This window comes from Nuphar pumila, chromosome 17, assembly GCF_984573655.1.
Source record: "Nuphar pumila chromosome 17, dmNupPumi1.hap1.1, whole genome shotgun sequence".
Lineage (NCBI taxonomy): Eukaryota > Viridiplantae > Streptophyta > Magnoliopsida > Nymphaeales > Nymphaeaceae > Nuphar > Nuphar pumila.
Window position 1 is genome coordinate 22954486 of NC_143265.1, and position 13019 is coordinate 22967504.

Consider the following 13019-nt stretch of genomic DNA (forward strand, 5'->3'; position numbering starts at 1 on the left):
TCTCTTCCCTCTATCCTTCTTCATGTTTCTCTCTCTCCTTTTTGTAGTCTAGCGAAGCTAGGGCTCTTTAGGTTGGTCCTTCATCCCTTCCAACATCCCAAGCCCTTCTCATACCTATATTTTCGGTGTGGAGTGATCCCTACCTTAAAAATTGATATAGGAGCTCTGCCAATCGTGGTTCTTTTGATCAACCTTCCTTACAAACATATTTCAGGTATTTATACAGTTCTTTAGATCTTTATCATACCTTAGGATCAATCTCTAACCTTCTCTAGACCACATGGTTTTGTACATGAAACACCTGTTTTGTATGACTTGCTAACATAAAAGGTTCATCTTTATTTTATCTAAATTAGAATTAACTAATGTAAGATCAAATGCATCTTTTGTCATGCCTTATTTCATGGTCCAAGAATATCAAACCATCTACACTTAAACAGAACAAACTTCAACATATATATATATATATATATATATTTATTTATGAGTAAAATTTTCTCTTAAGCAATAGTTGTGTTTATGAGAAATGTATTTAAATACATTTACATTTCTCATGAAAACAACTGTTGCTTAAGAGAAAATTTTACTCATAAATTACCATGTTTCCCATGTCCTATAAAATTAAATCATAGATTTATTACCTGTACGAAAAAAAACATGAGTTAATCATGAGCATAGATAGGCAGTCGAATCTAGAGTCATCCAAGGTACTGATTGGATATATCATTAAGTAAAAAAATGAAAAATATTACATAACTTTATATTTATAAAAAACAAAATAAAAAAAGTAAAACTAACCTAAATAAAGAAAAGACAAAAGCGCCAGAGCATTGGAAAATAGATAATGGATGACCGCAACTAATAAAATGAGTCAAATAAACTCTACCTATCTAGATTAAAACAATTTTTTGGAGTCAATCTTTAACTCTACCATGACAAAATCCTTACTGACGTCACTACATGTGGCTAGTTGAAGATAAATTAGAATAGGATGACATTTGTAGTTAACTAATAGTTATTCTTAATGGTGGGATATGTGTAATAAATTTTAATTTGAATATGGAGGAGGCAAATCTGAATATATCATCATTATTATCATTATAAAGCATAGCATAAACGATTCTTTTTAATTTCTTTCAAACTAAATATTTGGTAAGTAGATGATGTATGAATACAAGACAGATTTTCTTTGTATAACATATATATAACTAAACCATTTACATCACGTGCATATTGGATTCTATTTGAGGTTATTCTTTACAAAAGAATTTTGTACATAGCCATAGTATATGCATAATAATTTAAGCAAGAATAAATGTTTGATTACCTTGAAATAAATTTGGATTCTATTGTAATTTTATCTAACATCTTATTATTTGCTGATGAATGAATTATTATTTTAATTTGATTAATTGAATTCAATACTAGGTTAAAGTACTTGTTAATTGTCTGACCCAAGTATTAGAACACATACTGCACAATTTTATTTCATTTCTTATGGCCTAAAAGTGAGAAGAAAAGTGAAAACACATACTGCACAACATACCTTATCTTAAAGTGTATTGAATAATGTTACATATGTTTTTGGCTCTATACATAGAAGATCAAGACAATTTTATCGCCTATTATAAATATAATCACAAAACTATACACCACTTATCGTCTAATGGAATCATAAACAATCGTCCCATCTGCGTTTCTATTTAACAGATATAATCACGATTGTGGTTAGAAATATAACTTCATCTTGAGAGGTCATGTTTGCAGTGGTAGTAGCAATGTGGTTGGCAGTTGGAGAAATAGATGGTCGGAGTTGGCATGAGAGAGAGAGAGAGTGAGAGAGGGGGGGGGGGGGTTAGGAGGGGGGAAATGATATATATATATATATATATATATATATATATATAGAGAGAGAGAGAGAGAGAGAGAGAGAGAGAGAGAGAGAGAGAGAGAGAGAGAGAGAGGTTAGGAGGGGGGAAATGAGATATATAGATCTATGCTAGAGACACCTCGCGTTAGCCCATGTAAAATAATACACAAATGTCCGTGGTTGGTCGAGAACTAGCCCTCCTCATGATCCTAGGTACCCGTTGAGCCATGATATCTGGCTAGTTTTTAGTTATATATTTATGTACTCGGTCCCTTCTTCAAACTACCTCGTGTAACAGAAGGGATTGAGGCGATCAATGGTCTCCCATCATCTAATCAACAAATATTGGTCCTTACCATTGACAAAAACATGAGGCCCACAAGAACTCTCCCACAGGATCCATTCTAACTTGCGATTCAGACCTGTATTTCTAGGCAGCAGACCCAACACCACTACACCATTATGCCACAAAATGAACCTCGGCTCGACCTCATTAATCACTTCCATTCGGTATTGGTGAAACTGAGTTGGGTCACCCACCCCACCCTCACCGGTGGTCCCAATGGTGTATGATCCGTGTCATTTGGCCGAACAAGAGAAGTGGCTAGGTCAATTTCGCCCTCTCTCAATCGGAAAAAGGAAGGGCGCATAAATTGCAATAATCCAGTTGTGAGAGAAACCCTCCCCGCCCCTTGTCTCAGATGATGACTTGCTCATTCGTTTCCCCCTTCATCACGGCTCTCTCTTCCTTTCTGCTTCTCGATCTTCACATGACCCATTAAGACTCTACCCTTCTTTTTTCCTCTTGTATGTGTATGCGCGTGTGTTGTTTTGGTGTTCTGTTCATCTTTTGCTGTTCTTATTAGGTCAAATCTCTCTCTCTCTCTCTCTAAGATGGGGAAGAACCAAACATACAAGGCGATGCAGAGATCTAGGATGAGTTCCACCTCCGGAGCCCCCGAACAAATCGAAGACGGAATGGTTCGTCCCTTTTCATACCCCAAACCTCTTTATCTCTCTATCTGCAATGTCGTTTTTTTTTTGAAAATTTTTAATCTCATTAATTGGATTTTGAACCACCAAGTTGATTGATTTTTGGGGTGCCCCCATCTTCGTTAAGTGAAATTCTTCTTGAAAATGAATATCACCTCGTGGTTGTCGTTTATTTCATGGGGTAATGATGTTTTCGTGTTGTAAATGGAGAATGGTAGTAGGAATTCTGGGATATTTCCTGAACGTTATCTGTATAGATCCAAGACCAGGTTCCTCGGATGCAAATATTTCATCATTTGCGTCATCGATTATTTTCTTAGACAGTCTCTTTATTGGAACCATCATCGTAACTATTGCTTAAGTGTTCGATCATTAAGCGTGTTGTTTTGACGTCTGAATTGGAAGCTCTGTTATGTGGGCACACAAGGGTTACAGGGTTATGAAATTGAGTGATAAATCTGTGATGAAAAATGTCTATGCTGATTGATAAACTTGAAGAAGATCAAAACCATCCTGCAGTTGAGATGGATACTTGTTTTGTAGTCTGATTGATTGCTGGAGAGACAGATGCCCGAGAAAATTGGTTGAAATGACATTCTCGTTGAATATGATCAAGTAATATCTTAGTCCTTTACCTGGAGCTCATTGAATTTGTAGAATAGTTTGCATTTTTGAAGGCCATAACGGATAACCCATAGGGCTATACCCAGTGTGGTCCCATATGCCAATATGCTTGGATGGCTATATTGGGATCGGTCCTGACCCGCTGCAGAAAGTTGCTGCCTCAAGACTTGACCATGTGTCTCCATGCTGACAGCTCAACCACCTTACCGGCACCATCCATTGGCCCTCAAAATCCATGCAGAAAAATATTCACCTTTTTAAGGGAAAAAAGGTGTTAAGTTCCTAGGCCCACTGGGTTGGTCTGTGTTCAAGCTTAGTTTCAGTCTAGGTCAACGAGGTTTGGGAGATAAAAATATGGGAACAGGGAAAACGAGACTGGGTATGGACTGAGATTTTTCAAAAACAAATCTGGGTGTCGGATTTATTTCTCCTCACTGGGGTGGAGTCTAAACCCGATTTTTGGGGGGGTTGGTTAAGGACAAGTAGGAGGATTTATGGTTAACTCGTTCTGGTTGGGGAGGTTTGCTTAGGGGAAGTCTGGTCCGATTCAGCACTTCATAACAATAGAATGCAAGGCTTTGGCTAGGTGTAACTGGTCTAGGATAGCTTTAGGTTCAAGTGTTTAGGTTAGGTCGACGTATCAGGGGTCTAATAGGCTGAGGGAGAGGTCTTCTTGAGGTCCACGACTGGGAGATGGTCCAGGGAAGTCAATTTGGCTGACACAAGTTGGTTCCACCGAATTTGCTTGATGTGATGCTAGGTCCAAACTTAGGCTTGCACCAAGTCTGGTTGGGGCTGAACTTCGAAAGACCTAGGCTCAAGGGAGGAAGCCTATATCAGAGAGAGAGAGAGAGAGAGAGAGAGAGAGAGAGAGAGAGAGAGAGAGAGAGAGAGAGAGAGAGAGAGAGAGAGAGAGAGAGGCGAATTAGAGAGTGAGGAACTTCAATTCTTCATTTGATTTTTCATATCCTCAAGGGAATTACAAGCCCTTTATATAGGCTTTAGGCAAATCATTAACAAACAACACAAATTACAAGAAAAATGCTAAATATTAAGAGTGTCTTAGATAGAACCTACTAGAGCCTTATGTATCACCCAAGCCTCTTCATAAAAGCCTTGACACATCCTTCAAGGCTCTTCAAGAGGAGAGATCGACCTCCCTAGGTGGGGCCCACTTGGCCGGCTGGCCCTTGGTGTCTCCTTTGGATCCGGTTCCCTTCAATGCTGATCCAAACTCTCCTTGCCTCGATCCGTCCAATGCTTAGTTGGGTTGGATCTCTTCTTGTGTCACTCCATCCATTGTCAATTTGGATCTGAGTGCCACTGGATTTGTATCACCCCTCCTCCTTGGAATTTGCCTAGTTTGCTAGGCAAGAAGCCGGAATATCAGTTTTGTGGGTGTAGTTGAACTCCCAAGTCAGGTTTCCTTCACTACTCCATTCAACTAGGTGCTTCTTAACCCTTCGATCGTTGATCCACAATTTTTAGGTTTTGAGATCTCGTATTGTCCTGTTGGTGTAAGTGCCTTCAGGTGCTGCTGTCATTCCTTCAGTGGAGTCCCCATGATGTGCCCTCAACTTTGACACATGGAACACAAGGTGGACTTCGGTGGTGGGAGGTAGCTGGAGTTTTAATGCAGCCGGACCGATACACTCCATCACTTGGTATGACCCATGGTAGCAGGGGGAAAGCTTGTGGTTTCTACCCTCAATTGGTGCTCGGCCTTTGTATCTTAAGCGATACCCAATATCACGATCGAAACTCTCAGTCCTTCCTATTCTTGTTGTAAATCCGCTTCATCCGATTTTGTGCCTTAGCCAAATTCTCTTTCAACTCCTGCAAGGTCTCATCTCTTTGCTTCAATTGCCGATCAACCTCGATGGACTTGGTAGTCCCTCCTTCATAGGCCACAGTTTTGGGTGGGGTTTGTCCATATTAAGGCTTCATAAGGGGTCATCCTAATAGAGGAATGATATGAGGTGTTGTAGGACCATTCGACTCATGGAAGGTAGTCGGTCCAAGTTTTTGGTCTTTCTTGGGTAAAATACCAGAGGTAGGCTTCTACAGTTTGGTTTACAACCTCGGTTTGGCCATCAGTCTGGGTGGTAGGTTGTACTAAATTTCATTTTGGACCCCAAGAGGTTAAGGTGTTCCTTCCAAAAATGGCTGGTGAAAGGGAAGTCACGGTCACACACTATGGATTTTGGCATTCCATGGTGTTTGCCGACATTTTCATGAAAAATCTTCATAATAGTTTGTGTGGAGTACTTCCGGGGTAAAGCCATGAAATGGCATAATTTAGTGAGCATATCAACAACTACATAAATAACTTATTTGCGCTTTGAAGGAGGTAACACTTCTATGAAGCTCATAATGATATTATACTGTGCTCTCTTTGGAACAGGAAAAGGTTGAAGATGCCCGATCGACTTGGTAGCTTTATATTTGTTCGCTTGGCATACAAGGCACTCACGCTCATACTTAATCACTTACTCCTTCATCTTAGGCCAATAAAACTCGCCCTTGATGTTGTTGGATTTTATAAACCCCTTCATGTCCGCTCATTGGAGTTAAGTGATAGTACTATAGAAGATTCGAGATGATCTCCTCATCACTTGGTAGCAAGAATCACCCTTTATAGAAAACCACACCACCTTTGAGTTGATGGTGTGGGTGGCTACTTGGGTCCTTCTCAAGGGCCTCCTTTAACTTTTGGATTTGCTCGCTCTCATGCTGTACTTTGAATGCTTCACTCCATATTTGCCAAGTCACACTCGAGAGAACGTTGAGTCTTGCTTCTCCTTCTTAAGAGGAGCCTTTAGTAATACTCCTTTTAAGTCCTTTCTTTTGGGATATGCAAAAGAAAGCTTTCGAGTTTGCTCTATAGACTTTTAGAGTCTCTTCCGACCCTTGATTGATGTCTCCCTTGGGCGTGTGACCCTTGAGACATATTCTTTTCATGGGGACTTCATAACTCAATTCCATTTTGCTAAAGTTCTATTGGACCTTATCGAAGGTCCTAAGCCAACTTATTTCAAGCACCATGTCTACACCCTTCATGGGCAGCACATAGAGGTCTACCACAAACTTGGATCTTTGGAGATCCAACTCCACTTTTGAGTATACAAACGAGCATTTGAGGTGGTTGCCATCACCCACCATCACATAGAACCTTGGTTAATCTTTTGTCGGGCAACCCAAGCTTTGCACAAGATCTTTCCTTACAAAGTTATGGGTTGAACCGGTGTCGATCAACACCTCCACACTCTCCTTGTTCCAATGTCCTCTAACTCACTTGTTCCAATGTCCTCTAACTCACATAGAGTTTGAGACAGACACCCCAACCAAGGCATGGTAAGAGATTTCATGATCTTGTACGGTTTCCTCATCTAAATCTTTGGATTCTCCTTCTTCGTCAGTTTCACACACCATAAACATTTTTAGGGTCTTGCACTTGTGACCTGGGAGTTCGGGACCCACTGCTCATCACAATTGTAGCATAGGCTCTTATTCCTACGATCTGCCATTTGGGCCTTCGAAATAAGCTTGGTTTTGAAGTTGGGACCCGACTTGGATTTGGGTCCAAAATCTTTAACCGATTTTGAGTTTCCATACCCGTTCGGGAGTCAATTTGACCTCTTCACATGTGCCGACTTCTTCATTTTTTCTTCCACTACTCTAGGCTTGATGAAACGTTCTTTGAGGGTTTGAGGGTCTAGGGCCATTAGTTTGACCCTTAAGTCCTCTCTTAATCCTCCCACAAATGCTCTTATCAATGCAAATTCAGACCAATCACCGCATCTGGTGCATAGATCCTCAAAATCTGATTGGTAATCTTGGATCCAAACTTAGTCTTGCACCAAGTCTTGTTGGGGCTGACCTTTAAAAGGTCTAGGCTCAAGGGACAAAGCTTATATGAGAGAGATAGAGAAGAGGGGTTAGGGGCCAAGGGGAGAGAAGGGAGAGAAGAGGGAGAGAGAGGCATCACTTAGAGAAAGAGAGTGGGACATCCTTAGAGAGAGAGAGGAGAGGGACAAATTAGAGAGAGTGAGGAACTTCAATTCTTCATTTGATTTTTCATATCCTCCTCAAGGAAATTACAAGCCTTTTATATAGGCTTTAAAAAAAGCATTAACACAACACAAATTACAAGAAAAATGCAAAATACTAAGTCTCTTAGATAGAAGAACCTACTGGAGCCTTAGGTATCACCCATGCCTCTTCATAAAGGCCTTACACGTCCCTCAAGGCTCTTCAAGGGGTCGACTTCCCTAGGTGGGGCTCACTTGGCTGGCTGGCCCTTGGTGTCTCCTTTAGATCTGGTTCCCTTCAATGTTGATCCAAAGTCCAAACTCTCCTTGCCCTGATTCGTCCAATGCCGAGTTGGGTTGGATTTCTTCTTGTGCCTTTCCGTCGAACGTAAATTTGGATCCGGGTGCGACTAGAATTACAAGCCTTTTATATAGGCTTTAAGGAAAGCATTAACACAACACAAATTACAATAAAAAATGCAAAATACTAAGTCTCCTACATAGAACCTACTAGAGCCTTAGGTATCACCCAAGCCTCTTCATAAAGGCCTTGACACGTCCCTCAAGGCTCTTCAAGAGGGGAGGTCGACTTCCCTAAGTGGGGCTCACTTAGTTGGCTGGCCCTTGGTGACTCCTTTGGATCCGGTTTCCTTCAATGCTGATCCAAACTCTCCTTGCCCTGATCTGTCCAATGCCGAGTTGGGTTGGATCTCTTCTTGTGCCGCTCCGTCCAACGTCAATTTGGATCCTGGTGTCACTGGATCTGTATCAAAAGGTTAGAAGGGGAAGTCTTTTATCTTCTTGATACCAATCGTGTGCTTGCTTTGGATAGGTTAGGGAAACGATAGGTGTTTGCATATAGCTTACACGAATGCCTTGTTTGGTATCCACTGATTTTCATTTAAATGTTATTTGTGCATTCACCAGCTGATCTTGAACTAATCTGTAAAAGTTTGCAGTGTTTTTCTATATGTACCATGGGATTTCTATGGAAAGTTCAATAAATCTTTTCTTTTCCCTAACTTTCCTCTTTCGATATTGACGGACTTTATTCTATTTAATATAATGTTGGTTAACTGTTATCCTTTTCCAAGTTTACGGTTTCATGTTTATTGATTGGTTAATTTCATTTTAGCTGTATGCACGATAGATGTTGCTTGATTTTCTCAGGTTGGGCTTATCATAACTCTCTCTCTCTCTCTCTACATATATATATAAAGTAATGATAGGGCGCTCCCACAGCACCTACTCACACCTAATAGAACCTTTAGATTTTCAAATTTCTTCAACTTTTTTTGTTGATCAGGCCCTATAAATATGATCCACAAGCATTATTTAGTAGAAAACACATTTTTTATCATGTGATTATAGCATACATGTAGGTTTTTTAATACCTTTAAAAATCATTGGCTCACAATGTATCAAAATTTCATGACTTAAAAAATCCTATTTTTATGTCCAAAAAACGTGATCTGAGGCATGATTCCTATCAATTAAACTATGTTGAGTACATCTAGAAGGTCTGATTGAGAAGATGCAACCTTCAACTATGATTTCTAGCATGTGGGAGTAGGTGCTTCTGGAGCACTGTGACATTACTAATATATATATATATATATATATATATATATATATATATATATATATATATATATATATATAGATAGATAGAGAGAGAGAGAGAGAGAGAGAGAGAGAGAGAGAGAGAGAGAGAGAGAGAGAGAGAGAGAGAGAGAGCTGCCTACTCCCAGTCAGGCAAAGAGCAAGCAGACACGTGTGCACTATGTGTCTGTCTGCCCACTTTATTAAGATTTTTTTTTTGGTTTTAGCGATGGGTGGAACTATCTCCCATTCAGGACCTCTTTTTGCAATTTGACGATGGACAGCGTGTGCGTGTCCATCGGGTGTTCGCCCAATGGCTGTAGGAACCTAGGTATTTCCAATACTACTTTTTGCAAATCCGACCCTGTAGATGTGTTCAACATGGTCCATTTACTAGGAATAGACTGTTGGGTCATGTTTTATTCAACCAAAAACATGTTTTTTGGATGCCTGAATATTTACGAAAATTTTGAGCCTTTGATTTTCAAGCCTTAAAAAATCCTGCTTATGCATCACTATCGGATGATTCAAGAGCTAGTCCCTTAAAACCATGGATGTGGATCACATTTGTGGTCAGATTTAAGAAAAAAACCATTAAAATCTCGGTTCACACTGTAGTTCTCATATATATATATATATATATATATATATATATATATATATATATATATATATATATAGAGAGAGAGAGAGAGAGAGAGAGAGAGAGAGAGAGAGAGAGAGAGAGAGAGAGAGAGAGAGAGAGAGACCATAGTCACCAATATCGTTCTCGGCAAGGTTGTTTTTCTCAGTTTTTCTTTTCAAAAAGTTGTTTTTCTTGGAAAAATCTTAGGAAAATACAAGAAGTTTTAAAATTTGAAAAAATATAATAAGTAATAAAAATATTAAATAAGAGGTTTTATAGTCTTTTTCTTGCAAAAATATAAAGAAACAATTGGAAAAGTTTTTAAAATATAAAAGAAACAAAAAAGATACTTAAAATACATAAACACAAATGTTTTTTGAAAATCTCAAGTAAATATTGTGATATTTTGAAAATCTCGAGGACCTAGATGACTATAATAGGGACCATATATGAACTCCCCATGGACAATATATACTGCTGATCCGAAAAAAAAAACAGAAAAAATGAATGATGGTAAAATGCTCCTAAAAACCCATTTTACACATGTTTTCCTGCTGATTGGCATGCCAGTTCACACAAGGTTCATAGATACACCCTACTCTATGTGTGTGTGTCTTGGCAATCATCACTTTTCAATTTTTTTCTCCTTTTCAATGCTCTCCTTTAAGACTCTTAATAGTGCATAAGTGTGTCCGCTTGGAGGCACAACACCTTATACATGCATTGAAGTATTTGTGTTAGCAACCTTAGTTCATTGTTTTTTATGCTTAAGTGCTCAAACCATTAGGGGTCTTTGTGAAGGAGTGCTAGTAGACACACACACACATATACATATCATAGTCACCTGTATCGTTATAGGTAATTTCTCGGTGAGGGTATTTCTTGGAGAGATTTTCAAAAGTAGATAAATCTTGGGAATATCTCATACGTTTAAAAAATCAAAAAAATATAAATAACAAAAAAACTAAGACAATAATAAGTTTTGCATTATTTTTTTTTTCCAAAAATATAAAGAAACATGTTTTAAAGGTTTTAAAATATAAAAGAAACAAAAAAATAGGAAATGTGAACTTAAAAAAAAGAGTTTTTCCCAAAAATATCGTGATATTTTGAAAATATCACAAGATATTACCTTCAATATCAGCTACCTTAAAATATTGGTATTTCTCGTGATATTTTCAAAATATCACCGATATCGGTGACAATGATATATATACATCATAGTCACAGATATAGTCCATATTTTGAACTTGAAGCAATAATATAGCTGTAGATGTATAAAATGATACTGAAGGCAAAATATCATGATATATTGAAAATATCCGAAATTTGTGTATGTCATGATATCATTGTGATAATATCACGATATTATGAGTTACCTTTACTTTTTTACTTCTTTTCTATATCTTAACTACATTATATATCGTTCTATATCGTGATAGGAATGTTAGCTGAAACTTATGGATGATTTCAAAGTTAGAATTGTGGTGAACCTGGATAATGACACTTGCACAACAATTTTTTTCTACTAAACGTGGTCTGCTGAGAGTCCTTTCTCTTCTCTTATTTTCCTGTCATCTTTAGAATCACCATTAATGAGGAGGCTTGGGTAACAAATTTTTGGACTGGATGGTAAGTGTCCAACCTAACTCAGGTTGAATTAGTGGTGTTGGAGAGAATAATGGCATGTTTGATAGGTATAGCTTATTATTAAATGAATGGCGGGATCTTCTGGTCTTGTGGCAAACAATGTAAGTCCTGTATTAGATCATGCTGTATTTCCCTTCTTTAATTATCCATTTTCACCTTCCCTACAAAGGGAATCTGTGTTCGGCTCCTATTTGCATTCTATGTGGCTGGTATCTTCAGAGAGTGCCCTGACTCAAACAACCTGCAGCCCAGAAGTTTTTCTCTGGGCAATGTGTCCAATATGCTTGGTTGTTGAAGAGTCACACCATCATCTTTTGGTGTCCTGTTCTATTAAAAAGCTAATTTCACCTCGTTGGAATGGTTACAGCATGACTTGCTATCTCACTTTATTCTTTCAGAACTAATTAGCCTCCTGAAGATGGAAACTGGGTAGTAAATGATGCTTGTCTCTGGCCTCTTGGTTCACATGGAAGGAGGAGAACTTGAAGATCTCCCAAAGTTGGTCCTGTAATTCAGTGTTCTAAGTATCATACCGTATTGTACGATACGGTCCTATACATATTGTAATTTTGGGGGAAATCGATACGGTAGACACCCGTATCTCAATATGGGTGTGTATAATACCTCTATCGGGTGTAACATACAATACACAATCAGTGCAATTTAAGTTGCACTGATTTTGATTTTTTTTTTTTTGGGGGGGGGGGGGAAACATATAAGGCCCCTTAGAGCGAGTTCATGTTCATTCTTAAAGAGCTTGATAGTGATTTTGGGTTCATTTCTTGCAAGAAGAAGAAGATGACTATGATCATAATCATGATTGACATTATCTAGTTTGTTTTTGTTTGAATTTTGAAAAAATTTGATGTAAAATTTTTAAGTATATAGAAACACTTTGTGATTTTTTTTTTATTTTTTTTGTGTAAACATGCACTATTATGAATCTTGTGACTTGTTAGCTTAGTTTTGTTGTTTAATATGCATAATATTTCACAGTTTGCATTTTTCTTGTGAGATATGCATGCCATTCATAGCATATTATCTTGATTATTGGCTGTTCGATGTCTTATGCATCTCATAATTGTTTGATATGTGATATTATGGTTTTATTTATCATTGTTTCTTGTGTTAAGATTTTTTTGTTGTTTTATGTTCTTTTTTTTGTATTTTTTTTATTAAAAATATGATTTTTTATGATACAATACAATATGATAAGATAAGATACATATCTTATTTTGGGCCCGGCTGATACGGGTTACAATATGCTTTTTACAACCTTGCTGCAATCCACTTTGCACCGATTTTTAGCATTCATGAAATCCTGAAGCTTGGGGTTAATGACTTCTGGAAGGTGAGGGACTTTAGTTGTATGGGTCCTTTAAGATTATGACATTATGTGTGATCTTTTCTAGTTCTTGGCTCAATTGATATGAGCACATTTAAAGTTGGGTTATCCCCTACCACCCTTTTGTGTATCTTCCTATATCTTAATGAAATTTAAAAACTCTCTTCTCAAAAAATAATTTTATTGGTTTAGTAACATACCAAGGGTGTAAGGCTTAAAGGATGAACAGCTGGAACTTGGGCTATGCACCATCTAGTTGGTATAGAGGTTCATAGGGAC

At 38.0% G+C, this 13019-nt stretch overlaps 1 protein-coding gene across 2 annotated transcripts in view; it reads left to right on the forward strand.

Annotated features, from left to right (window-relative positions):
- The first annotated feature begins 2490 nt into the window (after window positions 1-2490).
- LOC149811795 (stress response protein) overlaps window positions 2491-13019 on the forward strand; it is a 61776-nt gene continuing 51247 nt past the window's right edge. The window contains exon 1 of one of the 2 annotated variants that reach the window (XM_089992783.1): window positions 2491-2851. In XM_089992783.1, coding sequence (XP_089848909.1) covers window positions 2765-2851 — 87 coding nt within the window. In that variant the 5' untranslated portion in view covers window positions 2491-2764. The remainder of the gene's footprint in view (window positions 2852-13019) is intronic. The other variant, XM_089992782.1, reaches the window with a different exon arrangement.